Source organism: Camarhynchus parvulus, chromosome 10, assembly GCF_901933205.1.
Source record: "Camarhynchus parvulus chromosome 10, STF_HiC, whole genome shotgun sequence".
Taxonomy (NCBI): domain Eukaryota; kingdom Metazoa; phylum Chordata; class Aves; order Passeriformes; family Thraupidae; genus Camarhynchus; species Camarhynchus parvulus.
The window spans coordinates 1,675,013-1,699,152 of record NC_044580.1 but is presented as its reverse complement, the minus strand read 5'-3'; the positions used below and the strand labels follow the sequence as shown (position 1 = coordinate 1,699,152).

Genomic DNA, 24,140 nt, shown 5'->3' with positions numbered 1-24,140 from the left:
AATGGGAGGTAGGACATGGCTTCTTTACAGTGCTAAATAAATATAGGGACTAGTGGGGGTCAGGCACCCTGTGAGAGGTGCCAAGGAGGATAAATGATCAGCATGGAAAACACATGGGAGAACAACAAAAATGGAGTCTGAGATAAAAGAACCACACAGAGGGAGCTGGTGACTTGTGTGACACTGAGGAAGTGTGTGACTTCCTCAGCCCTGCACCCAGGGAGAATCAGCATTACATCCACCAGACTGTGCCACAACACAGTTAAAATTCTTACCAAACTGCTGAAATTCCAACTTTTATACCAACAATCTAGGCAGAAACACTCATGAACACGTCACTTATATGTAACTCATGTTCAAACCTGGCAGAGCTGCTCCAGAGCTGGTGACCTCTCAAAAAGGAGATGGGTGATGGGGATGTGCTGTCTGCATCTTGGCTCCTGGATGACTGAGACCTCCTGCAATAAGTGCCAGGCCTTGCAGACATAAACCACCCCCCTGAAGTGCACAGAGGGCTCTGTTAGCAATTGGGAAAGCCAAAATTGAATATTTGTGCTGTTCTTGCCAACACAACACGGTGAAGGTCAATCACACACAGACCTGAGCAAGGACAAGTGACACCAGAGTCCCCTGAAGTGCCCTAATTGCATCTGAGACAGAGGATTAGGGGCAACAGAGAGGAGCTGAAGTGTCTCTGGGTAACAAAGACATCTTCTAAAAGAACAGAAGAAGATTCCTACTGATCTTCCAGTATAACTAGAGGGAAATTAAATGATGTGAAAATGCAGACATGCTCATTGAATACTTCTGGGTTTTAATAGGAATTGCTCAGAGGCTAAATCAATATTTAATGATGATGGAATTTTTCTTCTTCGTGGAGGAAAGCTGAGAGGTTATTAAGTGGTATTTATCAAAAATAAACATGTTGAAAATCAAGTGTTTTGGACACTTTGTGCTTAAGACTTGGAAAAGGAGAGTAAGATAACAATAATCAAGTGAATTATGAAAGAAAATACACAATACATCACAATATTTTGCAATTTGCCCTAATTTAGAATTCTTCTCATGTGAGCAGGGAAAGATGCTTGCCTAACCTGAATGACTCTAGTGACAAGCATGGCAGGAGGGTGTTCAGGTAAGTCCTCCATCACTGGTTGTTCCCTACAAATTTATCCAAAGCCAGAGACCTAAATAGGGCAGGGGGAGAAAGGGGAAATCACAGCTGGGAATGTTAGAAGCCAGAGGAAGGTCATCTACAAGGAAGAGTCACAAAAATTGTCAATAATCAGATCCATGACAAATTTTATTCATGTTTCACATGGAAACCTAGGAGAAGAGGGTGACATGAAGTTAAGGCATCAAAACCCCTGAACAGTAACAGGTGAGAGTGATACAAAATGCCAAACAGGAAGAAGGAAAAGAGACACCAGAACCAGAAGAAAGGAGGAGCAGGGGACATGTGATGCCTCACAGAGCACTGAAAAGAGTCAAGGAGGAACACAGAGACTGGAGGGTAGGATTTTTGGAGCAGTGCTCTGTAAGCTAAGAGGGGTCAAATGGAAGACAGGACAAGAGACCTCAGATCCAAACAAGGAGCAGCTCTTGGAGATGCTGGCAGAGTATTCCAAGGAAGAGGTTTCCTCTGCAGAGTGCTGTGATTTCAGTGAGTCTGCCCTACAATGACTGAAGAGAGCACAACCACTGCCCAATTAAGACTTCATCCACAGATTTTGGGAAGGAGAAACCACAAGCTGCAGAATTAAATCCAACCACAATTCCCTTGGATTGCTAGCTGTGTTTTCTCTGCTGGCATGATCACTGCCCCTTGGGTGAACCAGTGGATCCAGAGCTGTGTGTTGTTCTGAAAAGTAACAAGGTAATGCACAGCAGGCTGGTATATCCTAGGCAGTCAGGAATTTCCACACAAATCCTTCTTCCCAGCAACATCTTATGCTCATTTTGACCCTGAAACATTCCACTTTAAAAACAACTGATCCAGAGAGAACAGATTTACACAGATCAGGTGAGTGTAACACCCAAGACCATCACCCACAAACTTAAAGCTGAATGAAACACAATAAGAGCCAACATTTCATCTCCTCCAGAGGTTCCAAGTCAGAGCTGTTACAAGAAATGGAAAGTTTAGAATTCCTGGATGAAAAAATGTCTCAGGAATGTATTCCCAGTGGTAATGCCTATGCTGTAGCAATTTACTAAAAGCTGTTGTGGCTCATTAGATAGTTTAAAGAAACACAGTACATGAGGAATGTACTTGTACTCTTCAGATGAGGTTTTAGCAACTTGAGTGTAGTGAAGTGACAGCACACATCAAAAATGCTTGCATTAAACCAAAATTTTAGATAAATTAGAAAAATCCCCCAGCCTGCATCACTGCAAACTTCTTTTCCAACCCAAATGTGCTATCCCATTTCAAAAGGATGTCTCAAAATGAGACAGGAAGGAATTTTGCATGGTCACTTAGCAAACAACTCTATCTGCAGCAGTTATAAAGGTAGATTCATAAGCACTGGGCTTTGTCCTGAACTGAGATTGTATCCACAGTTAAAATACGTTGACCAGCAATGATCTTCATTCACCACTGATTTCCATAACTTGTCTAAAGTCTCCAGATCAATTTTCCCACTTTGAGGTGTGACTTCCCAAGCAATTCCAGCAAGATTAATTCTCCATTGCCCCGCAGCCTGTGCAGTCAGTTCTGCCCTTCCACAGCAGTGACAAGATCTGGTTCATTATTAGGATTTTACATACCTTCTGCACCCAAAGAGAAGGCACAAGAGTGATGCATGACCCCACCAACCACAGAGCAGTGAAAGACTGACCCAATATTTTATTGGCTGTTTCACAACTATGCAAAACATTAATCTCATTCACCACCTTGTCCTGGGTTGACTATATGATGCTTTTATTCCCAGTTCTGTTCTGTTTATGCTGAATAGTAAGTTTTGCACCTTTAAGATTTGTTCCAGACAGTGAAGGGGAGAGAGAAGAAGCAGCAGTTTGTTTCAGACACTGCACTCACTCCTCCACATTCCTGCTCCTGGACTGTGCTGTCTGCAGATGGACAGACAGCAGGACAGAGCTCTCCTTTGCTTTTAGTTAGTTTTAGCTAGCTGAGGCAAAGAAGTTCCCTGGACTGTGGGTTTTTCCCTTTTCTTTGAGCTGTTCAAATCTGCTCTGGCCTGAACACCCAGCAGAGCACTGGCAGCTGCACCTGTGGCCACCAGGCCGGGCCGGGCCTGCGACATTTCCAGCACTGAGGGACTGATCAGAGACTGAGTGAGCTGAGCTGCAACCTGGAGAGGGGATTTCTGAGTTTGTCATCTCTTTTGGAGAGGCAAGGGGTTTTATTGTTTAATATTGTTTAGGTTTTAGTGTTTAATAAACAGTTTTTCTCCACTTTTCTCCAAGGAGGTAGTTTCTCCCAGACCAGTTGTGGGGAGGGGCCAATTGAATCTGCTTTCCTAGAGGAGCCCTTTGGGGGTTCTCTCCCAAATCTGCCCTGAACCAGGACACACCTGCAGATATCAAACTACACCTTCCCTTAAGTTTCTAAAAGACATTCACTGTGCAGTCAAAAGCAAGGGGTTTTTTTAGCCACTAAGTCTCTTGTGTTTAACACGTTCTTCTCCTCACTGTGCTTCAGTAACTCACAGTCTGGAGCAGACAGGAGCAGCAGACATGAGTTACTACAACTCCCAGACTCAGAGGATTAGCTGCTGCTGCTGCCAAGGGGCACTGGGTACGTACCAGCAGGTGTAGACCTTCTTTGCTGTGTCGTGGTTGTTGCGGATGTGTCTGCGCAGGCTGTTGGAGGCGTTGAAGGAGCGCTCGCACTGCCGACAGGGGTATCTCTTCATGGACTGCAGGCAAAGAGAAACACCTTTCAGCAGCAGGACATGGAAGGCACTGGTTGGATTCTAATTCCTCTGCTGTTCACCTGGACATTACCTCTCAGATGCAAAAAAAATCCCTTACATAATATGTAATTCTGCTGATGGAGATCACTAAGGTTTTGAGATTCCACTTAGATTCAGCCCTACAGGTTGGGTAATACCAGCACTGATCTTATAAAAGCAGGACTATTTAAAGCATGTACTTGATTTTATTGATGCTTTTATTAGGAATTACACATATGTTTTTCCTGTGGGTTCATTTGGAACCACTGGACCCCATGCAGAATTCACTCAGTGGAAGATCCTTCAGCCTCAGAAGGCAGCAGGATCCCAGTAAAGTACAAGTCCACTTATCCTTCTCACTCCTGTAATTGAGCATGAGAAAAGGGCAAAATGCTAAAAAGCATCACATGGGCCTTTCTGTTATCCATGTATGATATCCACATTCCCCTAAGAAAGTCTGTCCTGTAACCAGCCTCCTCCAAATTCTTCAACAGCCCTTTATATAACCTGCATCTACCTTCCAGTTAAAATATTCTTAGGCTTGTTTAATGAATACATGTATGTATTAAACTGAAATATTTGTCCAATTCCCTGCTTCTGTGACATTCAAATGGGAAAATCCAGCACTCAGCCTGCCCTCACCTTCTTCTCTTGAAGTGAGGACATCATCAAGTGGGACAACCCAGCCCTCCCCAAATCAAGCTAGAAGGACTCAAACACCATGATCCAGATTCCCATTCATGGCTGGGTGACTCAGGATATCAAACAAGAAATCCTGATGCCAAAGTACTGAGAAATCTGGCTGCACACAGCATCTTGGCCCATGTTCTGCCAGCGACAAGGATTAGCTTGACAAAAGTAGGTCAAGGCTTGAGCTGGATCAAACACACAAAAAATTGAGATTTGCAGTTCTTGTAACGACAGCCCTGCAAAGGGGCCTGGAATGCAGGAGATGGTGCTCCTCCCCAGCTCCCTAGCTCAAGTATTTCACCCCAGTCTTACCCTTCCATGATTTCTCTTCATGTGGGACACGTAGGTTTCCCGATCAGGGATCCACTGTGAACATTCCTTGCAAGTCCAACCAGTTCTTCTCAGTCTGGACTTGGATTCAGGATTATGCCCTTCCACCCTCATCTCTTTCCTCGTCAGAGGAGAGGGGGAAGTCCCATTGGCTACCAAAAGCTCCTTTGGTGAGGTGTGAACCTGGTTCCTTGAAGCCTTCTCAGATTTCTGCCGAAAGTTTGAGAGCTCCTCAGGATTGCGGGGGACTCCATGAACACCCTGTGTAACAGTAACAGTGGAAATGCAGGTAATATTTACATGTAATTCATATTTAACACCTTTATTTATAAATAAATACCATTTACTATTTAAATACATTATTTAAATCCCCACTGGCCAAACTATGTGTTGTTGTCTTGCTCCTGTATGTTTTCCATTTCTCCTAGAAGCTGTGGCACAGTGCCTTCCCTGACAAGAGATCTTCCCAAGAAACATGAAACTTCTATTTCTGTTTCCTGCATGACAACAGCCACTCCTTGGTGCTGCCTGTTTAGCATTTTGGATGAGCCCTGGGAACTCTAGTTAAACAGGGAAGATATAATGGAAAAGAATTTTCAATTGTCATTATTTCAAGAGCCTAAGTTCTAAAAACACACAGCTTTGGTAAGCTCTGAATGAAATGTTGCTCCAAAGCTGCTTCATTTTTGCTCAAGGGATGGGAAGAGAAAATGTTAAGTTTCTCCAAGTCTATTTCCTTCAATTCCACTCCATCTACTGATATTTACATTTTTCATGGTTCAAAACTTTGCTCCTGACATATAAGACCAAGCATAAAGCCAGGAATCAGCCTTATAAGGAATATGGCTCCAGGCTCTTTGGTTATTCAACAGGCCAAAATCCAAAAGTCTCCCAAAAAGTTATTTTAACAAAGAAAATTGAACATAAGGAAAATAATCTAAAAATGAAGAGCTGTGGGAAAGCAAAAGCAAGTAAAAGAACAACATACCAAAGAAACCTCAAGAAACTCCCCCAGGAACAACAACAGTTCATCCACACAAAAGGCTAATTTAGAGGTTTAATTGTGCACAGTAATTAATAACGGGTAAAGTCTCAACACATGAAAGCCCCAGGCATTTGGAAGTCTTTCTGTGGGTTAGACACCAAACAAACCTCCAAACACAAAGTCTCAGCTGAGAAGTCTGTGTACTTTGCACCTGGCCCAGGAGATGACCACAGAAGCCACAGCACTGCCAGCTCCTCAAGAACACAGACACATCACCTTTCTCCCCATCTGGAAATTTCTGGAGTGTTTCAGTGCCCATTACTCCATTGTTACACCACTGGGATAAAACAAATGAGGAGCATGGAAAAATGAAGTGATTTCTCTGCAGAATCAACTCCAGGAAGCAGAGTAACTCCTGCTCTGCAACGCTCTAAACCTGAGGAAGATGAGGAGGCACATGGATTCTTTATTTTGCATGTAGGCACACACTAGACAGCACCTCCTAAAAACTCTACCACATGAAGATGATCTCAGAGGAGATAGGGGAGTGCAATTGCTCCCCTGCCAAAAAGCCTTCAGTCACCTCAGAGGTTAAGAGACAAAGTTTTGTGGTGAAGATCTCAGGGTGCTGATGCACAGACTGCTGCAGGCAGGTCCCTGGGCTGGGATCTGACAATGAACCACAAGGTGAGTATCTCAGCCCCAGTTTTTTAGCACTGGGGATGAATACCTCTTTGAAGGTCCTAGTCTTAATCTAAACTCTATTTTCCGAGCTATAATGCACCAAGATTAGCAATCATCAGCTTCACAGGAGGGCTTCAAATTGTAATTCATTACTGCATGAAAAGCACTTCCAGATTTGCAAGTTAAAGACATGGCGGAGAGAGCAAGGAAGGAGTTTTGAATGGGTTTTGCTTTCAGGAATGAGCCAAAAAATCTTCTGGCTTTCTCAGTGTTAGTATAAACAAAGTCACTGATTAAAAAAAATCCTTTTTTTCCCTCATCAAAGGGCAAGCTCTTTCTTCAATATGCCACTGAGAAATCTTCTGAGATGCTTTTTGTGGGGTGTTGTTGGGCACTGAACCTAAAAACATCCTGAGTAAGATAACAGAAAAATGTAGCCCTTTTACATTTATGGGATAATCAGACCTGTAAGGCTGGTACCTCCAGGGCAAGCACTCCTGCCTCTCTCAGTCCCCTCCTGCAGTCTGGTGTGGTTCAGAGCAGCAGGAATTGGGCTGTTAAATGCCACAGAACCTCCCTCTGAGGCTGCTGCAAAGGGGCCAAAGCTCTCCAGGGGAGCACCAAAATGGCAGATTCAGCTTTCACTACATAAATTCAGTAACATTGTGGGCAGGGAATAATTGTTCCTGTCTCCCAACCAATGAAAAGGCTGCCACATGAATTTAATTAATTTCTTTATGAGGCTGGGGACTCCCCATCCCTGAAGTGTTCAAGGACACAAGGGACAGCACCCAGAGCTCGCTGGGATAGTGGAAGGTGTCCCTGCAGGAGGTAGAATGAGATGGCCTTCAAGGTCCCTTCCAACCCAAACCAGTCAGCGCTTCTGTGCCTCTATGAAAATACAAGAGTTAAAAATCAAAGAGCTTTAACTGTATAAACAAGTTTTTGTCATACAGCTAAAATGCATCTAGATGAGAGGAACTGCCAGCGTTAAGACCAACCAACACAAACCACTCCACTGCCATTTCCAGATCCTGTAAATCACTGCAGTCTGTATTTTCCACTAAGATATTCCTCAAGAATCTTCCACTTCTTGACCCACTTGCCCCACATGGTTGATGTAAATTCTCTGTGAACTCAAAAAATAAGATTTTGCACCAGTAAGGGAGAGAGTTACCTACCTTGACATGCTGCATTAGCTGCTGCTTCTGCATATACACCAGCTGACACTGTGGGCACTTAAACACTCCCACTAACAACTTGCTGGGGTTCTGCTGGAAGTGCTCTTGCAGCAGCTTCTTCTTGTTAAAGACCATTTCACAAGAGCATTTGTAGATCACCCTTTAAGCAATTAAAGAAAGTAAATTCAGTCTCTCAGCCTCAAGAAAACAATGTAAAAAGTTATCCCAGCAACTCCAGAAAGGGATGGACTTCTGAGGAGGGTTGTGCTCTCCATGTGTTGTCAACACACACCCACGTGGGCAACTGAACCAGTAACTCAACTGGGAAGAACATCAAAATGCCTCAGGCACATACCACAGCTTGCTAAAAATAAGTTTACTTCTATGCATATGCATAACCCCGTGTGTATGAGCACAGACAGATGGGAGCAAACACAAAGCAAACCAGCCAGAGCTACACACTGCTTTCAATCCCACCTTTCCATAGTTCCTCACTCAAAGCACAGATTTTTGGCACTAGCTCAAGCCTGGGAGGGAACAGCTACAGGGTGGAAAAATCAGGAGGCTTCTCTCTAGTGATTTTTGGGGGCAACACTGCCTGGGATAACTCTCCTCTTCCCTTCAAGTGCCAGATGCCCTGGAACCACCTACCAAGAGGTGCCACTGAGGGTCCTGCTGGACAAAGAGGTGACAATTAAGTTCTTTTTATGGATGTTTAGCTCTTGCCTGACCAAAGCCCTCTCCTCCTGCCCAGCAGACTGTGTTTGTACCAAGGCATGCTCTGGTTTGGAACAGACCCCTGCTGGCAGACAAAGCAGCAGATCATCTTATACGAGGACAGAAACCAAAAATAGAAAAAAAAACTGTGAGGGAAAGGGGAAATCCTGGAGCCATCCACCAAAGGAGAAGAGATAAAGCCAAAACACTTACTGAGTAGTCTTGTGAGGCTCTGCTGGGTGCTGGCTGGCCACGTGAGCCATGGTGGTGTCAGCAGACTTGAAGGCCTTCGGGCAAAAAGAACACTTGTGGAAGACTTCGCAGTGTTTCTCGTGGATGTGCACTTTGAGCATGGCCAGGGTCATGAAGACAACTCCACAGTGGATGCACCTGGGGGAGGCATGACAAAGAGCTGAGTTACAGCCACAGCACCACTTCCATCACACCCATGGAATGGCACACATGGAAGGAGGACCAGGCTGTGGTGAGTCCTTGATTTAATCAGTTCAGTCTCTTCTGTATCAATGTGGAAGACTCACGGAGGAATACAATACAGGAATTCTGGGCAGAACTCACAGCTAAATGGTACCAACAAGATCTATAAAAGAAACCTTCAGAGACTAAAATAACCCAAAAAAAGAGTGAAGATGTGGTTCAAGAGAATAGCAACCCTGTACCTGTGAAAGCCAATTCCAGCACAGGGCACAAGGGAAAGACTAAAGTACCTGATGAGATCTCCCTGTGGCAAAAAGCAGCACAAATACCAGTTAGCCACCAGTACAAAATAAAGAGAAAGAATATCCAGTCAGGAATCTTCAGCAATTGGTACTCCACTGAGCTCCAGAAAATCACAACAGCTAAGATTCTGAGAACAGCACTAGAAACACCCAAGGAACTGATAAAGCTCATTAAAATCATTAAGATACAGGTGCTGCCTACAAAGTGCTTGTCTGGAAGGACTGTCTGAGTGCTCAGGGAAGAGAGAGGGAGAAGCAGAAAGGGATTCTTCTCAGCAGCTGAAAACAAGGCCAAGAGGAGAGCAGGGCCACCCTGCTGTTCCCAGCTTGCCTCTCCTCCAGACACACACCTGTGACAGGTCCTGCCTAACATTCCCACAAGATGGCAACAATCAGCAGCCTCACTTCATTTCACTTTGACACTCCCCACATCTGCCTGCTGTGCTCAGAGATGCCACACTCCAACTTCCAAGGGCATGTCAGGATGCAGCCACCCGTCCCCACCTGCCTCCAGCACACCAGCCACAGGGTCTGCCATCCCAAAGGTGCACCTCTGCTGAGCTGGGACCAGAACAGCCTCTCCCAAGGATATTCCATCCAAATGACACCAGTGGAATTCTGCTTAAGCCAGCACTGCATGTCTAGATGTTGGAGCAGCCTGGTAATGCAAGGGCCGACCTTGCATAGGTGGGATGTGAGAGATGCACAAGGGATGACCTCCTCACCTTATGAACAGGTTTTCCCTTCCTTTCCCTCCTTCCCCTGAGGGCTGAGTCTGCCCACAGCGCTGCTGGGGGAGTGTGCTCAGTGCTGCTGGCACACATGGACCCCAGCTATCGTGCCCTGGCACAGCTCCAAGCCCCTATCATAAACAAACAAGCTGCTGGAATATCCTTCCCTCCAAAGCAGCCTCCCAGCAGCGTTTAGGAAACAAGCCCAGGCTTTGAAGTTGCACTTCAAAAGATCATTAGGCAGAAGCCAGCCTGAAGGAGCCAAACCCTCTCCCCTACACTTTTAAGAAAACACAGAATTGCTGTTTTCTTAAATTTCAAGAGGGAAGCAGTGACAGAAGCTGGTGTGATCTTTGGGGAAGCATGAAAACATTCTGCTGGGGTAGTTCTGCCTTCAAGCATGACCCTCAACCATATGAGAGGGGGAAAGAGACTTTCTAATACAGTAACACCAGGAACCAGGTTATTATGGAAGAATGAATTCCCCAAGTATAAATGGAAGAACAAGTACTAATCCTGGCAGAAAGGAATGGCTGGTACATCCAGGAATATCCAAGGGGCTTCCTCCACAAATACTCCCTGAATTAAAAAGAGATGGTTCTGCCTGATGCTTGATTTTGGGAAGTACTTCATAAAAAATGAGGAATGAAACAAACTCAGGGTCAAACGATCACAGGTTAATTTAATTTACACTAAATGGAAGTCTAAACAACAGCCACGTTGTAATTAAGAATCCCAGTGCCAGAAGGACAAGGTCTCATAAACTAATTAGCTGAACAAAGTGGATGGAGGATGTCAAGGGGCTTGCCATGTAATTCCTGCAAATTGCAAATCCTGCTATCATCCCCAGTGCTGCTGGATCCCTCAGGGCAAGGAGGGTTGGCTGGAAGTCTTGGAAAGCATCCTGTGAGAGGAGATAACAGCTACAAGATGTTGTCTTAACCCTCAGAACGCTTCCTATGCCATCACCTTCCAGCCCCCCAATTCTCCAAATGGCACCAAGCAGAAAAATGAGTCCCAGACTGGTGGGGACAGCTGGAAGGGGCTTGGAAAAAGTGGGCAAGGTGACACTTGGAGCCAAGAAGAAAGGAGCATTAAGGACAATCTTGTTGAGTTTCATTTTTAACTGTAGAAGGCCATTCTCATTTTCAGTGCTATCACTAGCCATGACTCAACTCCAAATAAAACAACCATACCCCAAATTTAATTGAAAGCATAGGGTTATGAGCAGGAAAGGAGACAGAATAAGGACTTATCACAAAGCCAAACCTGTGCTCCAGAAATTCAAGAAAAATAGGGACATAAAGAGAAGCAGCTAAAGTCAAGCTGATCCCAGGAGGGATTTAAAGAATTCCTCAGCTTTTCAGCTCTGCAAGTAAGAAATGTGAAAGAAAAGAATGAAGTCACTCTGTGACTACAGGGCAGATGCCACAGATTATCTAGATATGGTCCTGCAACCAGAATTTATCTCTTCTGTTTTCAACAATGTCAGTGACATCAGCCCTGCAGCAGAGACAGGCAGGATAACAAGGATGGCACAGCCAGACATTGACCTGTCTAGTGGACTCAGCTTTCACAGATGAGCTTCAGCAGATGTGAATTAGAGGAGAAGTTAAAGAAATTCAGCTTTTAGAGAAGCTGGGTAAAGCTAAAAAATCCTTGAGTATAATTTGTGAGTTTTGTCTTCATTTAGAGCTTCATTAATGTCCCTGGAACAGAGAGTAGGTATCTGCTAAAGTCATCTGTAGAAAGACAGAAGCTCTCCTTGCTGGATTCCCAGGTGCCACTGAAGTCCCAAGAACTGCACCAAACCCAAGTTAATTTTCTGACATCTCCTCCATATCCCTTTTTCCATCTCAGGGAAAACATTTTTTGCTCCAGCTTTCCTCCTCCCCAGATTAACTCATTTCCAAACAGCCCCAGTATCACAGCCATTTAATATATGATGAAATTAATTCTTTGTTGTGGGCTGGGTCTCCTCAAATCAGATCCCACATTAAAAAACCTTATCTGTATATAATTAAACTCAGAATTAGTTTGTTATGTGCCTCTTGTCTTCACAGTTGAAAGAAAAAGCCCTTGAAAACCTCAGTGTGATTCAGACCAAACCACACAGCAGAGCTTCCTGAAGTTGCAGACATCTTAAAAGAACATCTCCAAGAGCAGAAATTGCCCTGTTTGTTTGTATTCTCAGAGTATTTAATGGCAATCAGGAGAAAAAACAGAACTTGAAGGAAACTCAAAAGATCACCCAGTCTCATCTCCCAAGCAAACCATCATGTGTCAAGGGCTGTGCTGCAGCCCAGGTGATCTAAACATGCCAAGGAGGGAAGGCTCTTAGGGGAAAGTAACATCTTCTTAGAGCAAGACAAAAGATATTGTACCACATCCAGAACCTTGGGAGCCTTCTCCACCTGTCTCAGCTCATGAGAAATGTTTGGAGATTTGCAGGGGCACAGAAGGAAATAATCTATGCCCTTCTCATAAAGGCACACATCCTCAGCCCATTACAACTGACATAAATATAAATTCAAGCCTTAAGGAGATTTACAGGATTAAGATCTGCAATCTTTTTGCTGTAAGTATCAATCCTGAGACATCCAGCTGCAACATGAATTCAATACAAGAGCTTTTCAGCTCAAAGACACCACAAAATAATGTCTGCTCTCAGAAACCTCCCTTAAATCCAGCTAGTAATTATTTCCCATTTCAAATTTGTCCTGTCATGCAGAAAACCATGCCAAGCTCCAGCTACATCCACTTTCATTTCTGCTGTAAGTAAGACACAGTTCACAGTCACAGAATGCTTTGGGTTGAAAGAGACTTTTAAACTCATCCCATCCACTCCCTGCCATGGGCAGGGACACCTTCCATTATACCAGGTGGCTCCAAGCCCTGTTCAACCTGGCCTTGAACACTTCCAGGGAAGGATGTCCTAGTTTCAGATGGAACAGAGTTCATTTCTGCTCAGTAGCTGCTACAGTGCTGTGTTTTGGATTCAGAATAACACTGATAACACACTGATGTTTTGCTTTTTGCTAAGTTATGTTTATCCTAAATCAAGGACCTCTTTTTTTTTGTGTGTGTGTGTGTCTCCTGCTCTGTCAGTGAAAAAACACACAAAACAAATCAGGAGAGGGCACAGCCAGGACAGACACAGCCACAACCTCACAAGCACACCCAAGCTGCAGAGGTGTAAATCCCAGCTTCCCAGGGAGCCTGAGCTCCCTGGGATGGATGTCCTAGTTTCAGATGGAACAGTTAATGTCTTCTCAGTAGCTGCTACAGTGCTGTGTTTTGGATTCAGAATGTGAATAACATTGATAACACACTGATGTTTTGCTTTTTGCTAAGTTAGGTTTATCCTAAGTCAAGGACCATTTCTTTTTGTCTCCTGCTCTGCCAGTGAGAAGACACAAAACAGAATCACAGAATACTGAGGTTGGAAGAGACATCTAAGATCATCGAGTCCAACCTGTGCCCTAACACCTGACTTAGACTATAGCACCCAGTGCCATGTCCAGTCTTTTTTTAAACACACCCAGAGATGGTGATTCTGCCACCTCCCTGGGGACAGCATTCCAGTACTTTATTATTCTTTCTGTGAAAAATTTCTTTCTAATATCCACCTACACCTCCCCTGACGTAGCTGGAGGCTGTGTCCTCTGCTTCTGTCAGTGCTGCCAAGAGGAAGAGACCAACCCCCCCTGTCTGCAGCCTCCCTTCAGGAAATTGTAAAACAAACGGGGAGGGAGCACAGCCAGGACAGGTCTCAGGACTTCTGCTGCTCAGAGTGACCCTGAGATGTGTCACAAAGCCTCTTTCCCCAGCCCAGTGGTCGAAGAAGGAGTCAGAACTCTTCTCTTCTTGTTCCCAGGGTTGTTTATTGTTTCTTATCTATAAAATTCTTTCTCTGGCCAGCCGAGGTCTGCTCAGCAGGTCAGACAGAGGCACACTGCCCTCAGGGCAGTGTTACCTTTTTATACTAAAAACTACGTGTACATTACTTACCATAACTTCCCAATACCCATCACCCATGTTAGACAGTGAGCTTCTACTCTAGACCAATCCAACAGTGCCAGCATCACAGCAGAAGATGGAGTCCAAGAAGAAGGAGAAAGGCTGGACACACCCAGATTCCTCCCTCTTGCCTCCTGAACCCCCATTCTAAAAACCCCAAAAAATCTATTTTTCACCCCGTGACAAACTAACTATTATTCTGCTTAGGCTTCCATGGCTTGCAGATCCTCATATAAGGTTGGTAATTTTTTCTATGGCTCATATCCAAGTCACAGGTGCCTTGGGCTCTATGCCAAGGTCTCTGAGCCCCTGGCAGGGGTTCAGGCAATCCAGGCCAGCCAGAGGGATACCTCAGTGCAGAGGTGTAAATGCCAGCTCCCCAGGAGCCTGGGGGCACCCACCTGAAGCCAACCTTGCGGGAGTAGTGCAGGCAGTTCTCCTTGACGTGGGTCTGGAAGTAGGCGGAGCGGCACACGGCGCCGCACTCGGGGCAGCAGTACGGAGACTTGTGAGCGTGGATCCTCTGGTGGGCACAGTAACTGCACTGGTTGGGCAGCATCATCTGGCACACTTGGCACGTCTGATGGAAGAAAGGTTACAGTTGGTAGTTATTTTCTACTTGGGGTTTCTTTTCCTCCCCAAATTCACCCTAGAAAACTTCCAGGTTTGAAGGAAGAACAGGCATGCTCCTCTAGCAGCATCAAATGCACAAAGGTCTTTAACTAGTCTCCTATAATCTTTTCCCAACTTCTTCCACAGTTAACCATTCCATATTTAAACCATATTTTTATTGTTTATTTCCTTTTTTCCCCATAAAAAAGGAAAGCAAATTCTTTCACCTCTTAGCTCTCATGAGCAGCACCAACTGCACAAAGCTCTTTAACAAGCCTCCTATCATTTTTCCCAACATCCTCCACAGTTCACCATTCCATATTTAAACCACATCTTTTATTGTTTATTTCCTTTTTTCCCCATAAGAAAGGAAAGCAAACTCTTTCACCTCTTAGCTCTCATGATATTCTGAATGCTCAGCACTTTCGTTTCCTGACTTGAGAAGGAGAGCACTTTTCTCAACAAGAGTTCACCCCACACCAAAAGATCACAAAAAAGGAGGAAAATTACAGCCTGACTCCAAACACCTGCTCTTGAAGGCAGTGCAGTCCTCATGTGCACCTTCCCCATCAAAACAACTCCTGTGTCTCTTGCAAAATTTCTTTGTATCAGATGAAATTTCAACTTTCCAAGACCACAAACTATGGTTCCCTTACAGAAACTCCCTGATGACCAGAAATAATACAAAGCCTCTTTCTCTCCCTGTTTCATCCTTAATGAAATCCATTTTTACACACGTGCTTGCAATCAAAACCTCTTTGCAGAAGCATAATTTATTTGACATGTAAAGTTTTTATGTGAATGTATCTTCCTGTTTTCAACAGCTGTCAAACCTCTGCTCCTTTTCACAGGTGTCTCAACTCTCTGTACTCCTGCAAAGCCCAGGAGCAGCTACTCCTCCTCTGTAGGAAGCACATTACTCCTGCTAAGGCATCCAGTAGAGCTGGAGCAGATCCCAGCTCACTCTGAGCCCTCCAGGAGCAAAAACTGTCTTCCAACATTTATCATCCCATGCAAAATCACTCCTCTAACTTAAGAGTGAACACCAGCATGCAGCTAATTCTGGATTATCAAATCAAGTAATTTAACTAAATTATTTCCATGGACTTCACTGCTGGCAGTCAGGGTAGAAACATGAGACAGAAGCCCCTAAATCTGACCAAAAAATAGAATAAAATTAATGGCCAACTCCCTTTTCTGTATTGCTATTTCATGCAGCACCTCTGTGATGCTCCACTACATAACACCCATAAGGGAAATGTCAAAACCCCTGCAGGTAAGAGAAAGCATCACTTACAATAAAATGCAAAGCTGTGACAAACCTGAAAGGTTCACAGGGTGGAAGGGAATAAAAAATTAGGCACTCAAAAGTGAAAACTGCAGAAATTGCCAAATACCTGGAAAGCTTCAGATGTGACCTAAGAGATGACACAACTCAAGTTTAGAGGAGAAACTGTTTCTCCAGGAAGGAGAGAAATTAGTGGGAAAACCACATGGTAGGACTCCCATGTACACACCCATAGGCAATTAAAGGAAGCTCAAGAGCATTACAAATGCTGCAGAAGTCCTCTAATTTCAGCAAAGAAAAACAGTGCAAAATGGGCCATGGGAATGGGAAAATGAGAAATAGAAAATCCCCCAGGACCTCTCTGCAAGGAGCTGAGTGGGACCTTTAATTCTCCAATGCACTCTCAAATCCCCAAGTAAGAGCTACAAAAGTAAGTAATAAGCAATAAATTCATGGTAAATAAGAGCAGTAAGTAATAAGTAAGTAATAAGTAAAAGCAGTTTTATTGTGTTTAAGATATTTTTTTCTAACTGGCTTGAGAATGGAGAATTTATCTCCCCGGCATTGTTAAAATGGGACTTCTTGCTGGGATCTCAACTATTATGTAAGGCAGAGGCACCACAAGCACAAGCTGAAAGCACCTTTGCCCTAGAAACTCAGTGAGAAACACTCTCTCCAGATCCTGCCTTGTCAGAACCAATTTAGTTTTGATTTTAAGTCAGTTTGAGGCTCACCTCTTCCTCCCCTGCACGTCATACCCGCTGCTCCCAGAATCAATCAGCGCATGTTGAAAACCTGAATTTTCACCACCCTGTGTGTTCTTGTGCAGGATCTAAAATATGCCAAAACCACTCAGGATTTGATGAGCTCCATGCCTGGGCACTGCTCCTGGGGATGTCAGAGGAGCAGCCAGCTCCTGTCACCTCCTGCATTATGTGAAAGGCTCCACAGGGACCAAAACCATGCCAACACAGGCCAGAAAAGCTTGGGGACTGTGAGCAAGAGGCACCAAAATTGTGGTTATCTACTTTAGGCCTGGCAGAAAGCCTGCCAGAAAGTGTGGACACATGATACAGGATTAAAAAGCAAGACTCAGTGAGGATAAGGCTAAATTAATTCATTGCTCCTGCAGGCACCACGGAAGGAGCTAGAAGGATTCCCACACTGACACCACACACCACAGGGGGACCAAAAACCAGCCCAAGCCTCCAAATTCAGACTGTCTTGTGGAAGAGCCAAGACATTGGGCAGTAAACAGACAAAGAAGAGAGATAAATGAGTAAGAATAAGGAAAATCTCATCTTCAAGCAGGACTACTTCTGAAATTGGGAAAAGTCAATGCAGCTTCTCCCTTCTGGCCCCATGGAAGGATCCAGGCTCTCCAGAGGAGTCAATGAACACATGGGTAAGGAAGATCTGAGCTGCAATGGGTCATCAGGCTACCTGGATTTCCCAAACAGCTTTGTAACATCCTTCAACACAGGATTTTGAGAAAGGAGAAGGAGTTTGCTTGGATGAGTGAGTGGTTAGAAGAAAAGACAGAGCAAGGACCCCAGGAAGTTCTGCTGGCATTTTGGCTCTTCAAAATAACCTCCAAGTATCTGGGAAAGTTAAACAGCAAAGAGTGATGATCATAACCCAGTAACTCAGCATGTTATAGATAAGGGGCTGGCTGCAAAAAGAACAAGTAGGGCTGAGGGTAATAAAATGAACTAAGCAAGGAACACACTAGAGCTGAGGAAAAAAACCATAATTGGTATCTTCCTGCTCACACTCATCCTTTTCTCACCAGCTGCAGAAGACAGGAGACCAGCCACCCTGCCAGGAGGATTACAGGAGGTTCTGCTCATCCCTTTTGCACCAGGAGCCAGTGTGCAGCCATGCTGGGCTCCCCACCAAACACTCAGTCTGGGACACAGAGTGGTTCTTCCTTTTGCAACTCTTCTGCTTCGTACGAGAAATTATAACTTGGTTCCAGATGTCACATTTTTATCTCTCTCCTAGTTTTCCATGACTTTTCAAAGAAGTCTGGCAGCAATTTGAGACATTCATTAGTCAGTTATTTCTAAAACATGTTACCAGGACGGGATTCAGTTGTGTAATGTCTGTGTTTTTCATACTCCCATAGCCTACGCTTTAATCAAGAGTTATTTATTACAAATTTTCTTTAATTCTGGTTTGCCTGCCACATTTCATTTGGGCTTTTCTTCCACAAGTCACAGTCACACACAGACAAATGCTCAGAAGCTCAGCCGTTTTGGAATACTTGAGCTGATTCCCATTTTTACTTATTAGCTTCTTCAAAAGGGAAAAAAATGAAATATTCACTGAGATACAGTGCAGATTGAAAAAAGTACACTACTCAAACAAAGTTTGTCTGTTAAACCCAACCCTGTGGCCACAGAGGTGTTTGCAAATCAGGGCATTTATAGTAACACAGAGTTTTGCCCCAGACAGTGCCTGTGGAAAGAGAATTGGCATGAGCAAAGAAACATTCCAGCAGTTTTAGTCTCTTTGCTGTTCCAGAGTTAAGTGATGGTGATGGAGTCCACATCCACTTAAGAGCTGCCCCTGGACTACAAGGGTCCACCTTGACATGATCATCATAGAGCATCAGTTAAAAACACATAGCAGCAACCCTATGGCATGGAACCAGGGCTAGGAAAAAGATTCACAAGCCAAATTATCTCTTAAAAAAATAAATTACTAAAGACTCAAAGTTAAACAGTCATAGGGGAACAGAAACTGTATTTGCAGACTGTTAATGTTTCAAAAAATGCTTACCCCTAACATATTCAAACCAAAAATCCCCTACCAGTGGTGCCCTAAAGCCCCAGCTCTTCCCAAATCCAGCCTTTTGCAAGCTGTAATTCTTCTGCTTTGGGCAGAACTGCTGGGGCAGCCAAGGGATTACAGAGATTAGCAGGATCCTCTTGCTATTAAAAAAAAAACCACAGTGGCCAATTACCAGTTAAAGTTAACCTTTAACTTGTCAGTAGCTCTCCCTGCCGGGCTGGCTGGGAGCAGTGCCAGCACCTGTGTCCCTCGGCAGGGATGGCACTGCAGGGCTGCCATGCCATGGCTCTGGGGGCACAGCTGGCACACCTTCACCTCTGCCCCTCTGCTCCCCTGCCCACATCCCTCTGGCATCACTGGCTGTGGCCCACACTGCAGTCAGGCTCCAGATGCTTGGACGGCTATTTCTGACTTAATTCAACCATCCAGGTGACAGCACTGCTACACAACATTTTACCAATCAGAGGAGAAGCAGCAGGCAGAGAACTGCATCTGCTGTTGCTGTAATAACTGAACTATGCTCCTGCCCAGGTTCTCTCTAAATGAACACACATCATTGCATTAACATGTTCAATTCATGGATGAAAAACACCCCTTCAACAGAAACTCAAGATTATTCACTTGAAGAAGAAAAACCTAGAACCCTAATTTGGAGATTTCATTCTAATTAACCATATCCAAGCACGACAGCAATTGTTATTTCCTTAGATGATAGCTGCCTATTTTGTCAGCCTAAGGAGCCAACGCCACTGAGGGAGCCTGCCTGACCTTCAGCTCACTCCCACCTCACATCAATTCATCCTCAGCCTCATTGCTGCATCCCTCCTCCTCCTCCCAATGACCTTTTGTATTTGTACCCTTGAACCTCACTAACTCTTCAACACTCCCAAATCCAGCGTCCTCCTCAGACCTGCACCAAGATCAACTCCTACACACACATCTCAATCATCCCAACACACCAGGATGCTTAACCTGCAGTAAGGCACTCCAATAAAAACTTATCTCTGGAAACTAAGGCCATTAAATAAACACAAAATGCATTTTTTATACATGGAAAAATCCCTGGTTAAAGCACTGATGTAAATCTAGAAACTCGACAGCTTGGAGAAACAAAGTGGAATTGCAATGGAAAAATCCATCACAGATCTTAGACAATATTGCATCAAATCAGCTTACTTCTGAATTTGCAAAATCTGTAGCTCTTTTCTCTTTATGATCTCAGCTGTAATTTCAAGAATTTCAGTTCTGACATATTTTCTTTTGACTGTAGCAGGTTTACGTGGCAAGGTTTTGTTTGGGAGGGGCTGCAGGGGTGACCTGAGAGAAGGCACCAGAAGCTGTCCCCATGTCAGACAGAGCTCTGTGATGGACCTGCCACCGGCCAAGACCGAGCCCTTGAGCAGCACCTCTGAGATAACAGATCAGGAAAAGGTAAAAGATGCTGGGCAGCAACTGGGAAAGAGGAGGGAGAAGATGTGAGAGTAAGAGCCCAGATGCCAGAGCACACCATCATGAATCCATGGTGGCTCAGGTTGTCCCTCTCTGATCCATGGAGCACCACAGTGGATGTGCTCTGTAGGACACTGCAGCCCATGGAGAGAGCCCTTGCTGGAGCAGGATTTCTGGCAGGATCTCTGAGCCCATGGGAGGCCCATGCTCTTCCAGCCTGTTCCTGAAGGATTGCACCCCATGGAAAGGATTCATCCCAGAGCAGATCCTCAAGAACTGCACTGTGGAAAGGACTCATGACAAAGATGTTCATGACAGACTGTCTCCCATGGGAAGGACTCCATGATGGAGCAGGGAAGAGTGTGAGGAGGAAGGCTGGGTGGGCACTTAGTTCCAACTAGAAATCTGAACTCCCACTCGCTAAAATGATCACGTAGAGGATTAAATGACTTTTCACATCCACACTTTCAAGTCAAGTGTGGGTCAAGTGTGACCCCATACGCTACATGGGACACATTCCCTCTCTTTTCCTACAGTGGTGATGTTAAAGGCCTCTGCCCTTTCCTCCACCCTGCAGGGACACTTTCCACCAGACCAGGTTGCTCCAAGCCCTGGCCAATCTGGCCTTGAACACTCTCAGGGATGCAGCAGCCACAGTTTCTCTGGTTGGAGATAGTGTTTATTGCCCGTGGTGTTTGCAGCAGCATTAGACACTTCAGAGGGCACCTTCTCCTCACAGCAGGACAGAGCAGACCATCACCACTGCCTGGGCCCTGTCACCCACAGAGCTCTCCAGTCACAACTCCAGGCTGCCTGGGGCAGCACCATGGGTGCCCAGCTGGAAGGAGAATGCAGGAGCCAGACTCTTCCTTTTCGTGCCAGCAGACATCAGCTTCCAGCCCCATTTCCACCCCACCCAGGACACCCTCCTGTCTCCTGCTATCCCCTCCTCCTCACTCTCAGCCATGTCCTGGCCTCCAGCTCACAGCCCTGCTCTTTATCCTCTTCCCTGCAGCTGCTCTCAGCCCTCTGGGGCCTGCAGGACCACCAGGACCAGGCATGGGTGGGAAGGAGAAGAGGGTGGGATTGTTGCCTCATGGCAACAGATCACAAACTGATTTAAGCAGACCATGGAGCCACACCCTGGCTTTTCTTCCTCACCAGCCTCTCCTCCTCATCCTCTGCTCTGGTTTGGCCTTGGGGTAGGCTCTGCTATCCTGCCACTTTGTCTTCTCTCCCAGCAGCTCCATTTCCCCAACATGCTTTCATCATAACATCTTCCATCCCCCCTTTGCTTCTACAAAATCCACAGGGGAAACTTCCATAAAAAACAAAATCTCTCCTCACTAGTACCAAAGGACTGCATTAATCACTCTTGGTTTGGGACAGGGAGAAAACAGTGCTTTATGGGGCCAAGGGAATTTTTTGCTGATTTTCAAGCCTCTTGTTTTCTAAATTAAAACATGAACTTGAAGGGGGGAAGGAAGAGAAAAATAGGAAAAATACAGCTGCTGCCTTTCTTTTTTGGCTGCTGGGAAATTATCAGGGCAGCATGTGGTTCTACTAGCTCCTGGCAAGTTTTATCCAATAAATTATAAAGCATTGATTTAAGACAGGGAAGGAAGAAGAAAAGGAAAAGGCAGCAATAAAATTGCTTTTAAATTACTTGTGTAGGTGGTACATAAACAGGACACATCACAACTCATTGAAAAATTCTTATTGGACAAAAAAAAAAAAAAAGAGAAAAGAAGAAGAAAAAAAGGAAGGAGAACAAAAGGTTCAAGAAAATTCAGAGGTCCTGAGTTCATGTTCTGTACTTTATCAGAGTTGCTAGCTACCTTGGTGGATTTTGGGTGGTCAAGTCAAATAAGAAAAGAAAAGAAAAAAGGATTAAACATCTCTGGTTACCAGTAGATAGACAATTATGCCCGAGAGGGTCAGGAAGTACTTTTAATTCTTGCACATGTTATTGTGGTCTCTCCTTGCCAAGAAAACAAATAAGCTCTGTCTCAAAACTAGTTTGTGTCCTTTGTTCCATTACTTCTGCTGCAAAGCTCTTCCAGAATTCATTCCTGTGATGATCACAGACTGTCCTCTGATTTTCTACATAAATCTACTTCAGTCTGTTTTGCATCATTACTGCCCCTAAATTAAAAAGCTCCTTTCTACAAAGATCACACCAGATACAGGGTGAGTGGATACAGAGAACATCCTGTAATGAAAAGCACATCCCAAATGCAGGCACCAGGAGCTGCATGGGCTTTGTTCCTCTCCTGTAATTTGAGCCCTGAAAACTGCCTGATGCTGATGAATTGCCCAGAGCAATTCCTGTGAGTACAGGAAGTACTTCTTGAGGGCAGATTTAGTTTCTGGGGGGAAAGTGCCACTATACTCACCTTAATCCTCTGTCTGCTTCAGTGGTGAAGGACACCCACCCTCATTTACCAGGCCTTTGCCAAGCTAAACTCATAAAGGGGTTTTCATTTCCCCTTAAGAGATCATGTTTCCATTTCTGGTCATTCTTCCCTCAGTTACTCCAACCTATCCTGATAAACAAAACAAGACACTCCTCTCCAACTCGGTTATTTCTAGCACAACGGAGCACCACCACAGCCCTGACTGGTGCTGCAGACTGACAGAAGTCTCCTGCACAGTTGTGTCATCTCAGTCATTCAAAGAGTTCTCAAGATCAAAACTCCTGCCTTTGGTTGCTTTTCATACCATTCCTACTCAGTCTTAACCTCCTGTAAAATACTCTCCATTTTCCATGACTTCTTACTTTGTTCGTTTGGTTCAGCAAATTTTTTAACACAGTCATCCTACAAGGTCTCCTTAACACAAATATTAACTCCATAGATACCTAAAACCATCCCTCAGGAGATCTCAAAAAATCCTGATCCCAGCTGCAATTATTTCTGGGAGTTTACCTGATTCTGCTCCAACCTCACGATCCAACTTCTCCAGTATATTCATTCTTCAAGCAGTACTCTAACAACCATCTCATTGAACATCAAGGAGATGAGGATAAACTCATTTCTCTATTCCAAAAACAAATTAATTTGGCACAAACTACACCTACTTCAATATCCTTCCCCCTTCAACCCCCAAAAATCTTGCTCTAGAACACACCAGTGTATCAAACCAAACAGACCTGAAGTTAAATCAAACATCTGGTACCACCTCTTCAACATCTGTCAAGGATAATGCCTACACAGAGCACAGCTTCTGCTTTGAACAAATCCAACCTGCCAGTTATTCAAATTCCCATACTGCCTCCTTCTTGCAGTTCAGCAATGGAAAAGCAGCACACAGGTCCCACTGAGCAGCTTGATTCACAAGCTTGAAAAAATTGCAGATTTGGCCTCACTAGTTGCTAAAAAAGGCATTAAGATGATCCATTCAAAACATATATCTAATCAACCCAGTTCTTTATGTTTCTGAAATGGATTATTCAAGCCTGTATCCTCCCTGCAAGCCATGGAGATCCCATCCCACCACGGTATTCAGCTGGGAGGAACTGCCTTCATCCTACACATATTCTGTACCAAAATAAACCCTGCTGTGCTCTGAGCAACTGCAATCGTGTACATGTTTAAAAATACAACATTAAGGTCAAGCTCTCCATCATTTTTTTAAAGGTCTTTCCTTTAGAAAACCACAGCACCTTCTCAACCACATCATCATCCCCCTCTCCTCCTCCCACTTGCTCCAAATCTCCTCCTTTCCCTGCTGTCTAAACCACATCACTATCTTTCTTTCTTCCTTCCTGCAATAGAACTGTGACCCAGCCATGTCACTCACATTTTGGCCACACCTAGGAAAGTAATTTACAGTTATGCATCCCATTTCTGCAGGATTTACCCACAGCCATGTAGGAGTGTAACACCAGGTATTTCCCAAGCTATCATCTGGAAGAAAGAGAAAAACCAACAATCCCCTTTCAAGCAGCTCTAGGAAACCTGAAAACGTCAGAGTAATTCATAATTCACAAAGTCATGGTAAG

The 24,140-nt window shown here is 44.6% G+C and overlaps 1 protein-coding gene across 1 annotated transcript in view; it reads right to left on the bottom strand.

Annotated features, from left to right (window-relative positions):
• Positions 1 to 24,140, bottom strand: part of ZNF592 (zinc finger protein 592) — a 37,120-nt gene that overhangs the window by 3,223 nt on the left and 9,757 nt on the right. Inside the window, exons 3-7 of the mRNA XM_030955386.1 lie at positions 14,394 to 14,572; positions 8,718 to 8,894; positions 7,788 to 7,947; positions 4,920 to 5,198; positions 3,769 to 3,881 (exon numbers count right to left, since the gene is read on the bottom strand). Of these exons, the coding sequence (XP_030811246.1) occupies positions 3,769 to 3,881; positions 4,920 to 5,198; positions 7,788 to 7,947; positions 8,718 to 8,894; positions 14,394 to 14,572 (908 nt within the window). The remainder of the gene's footprint in view (positions 1 to 3,768; positions 3,882 to 4,919; positions 5,199 to 7,787; positions 7,948 to 8,717; positions 8,895 to 14,393; positions 14,573 to 24,140) is intronic.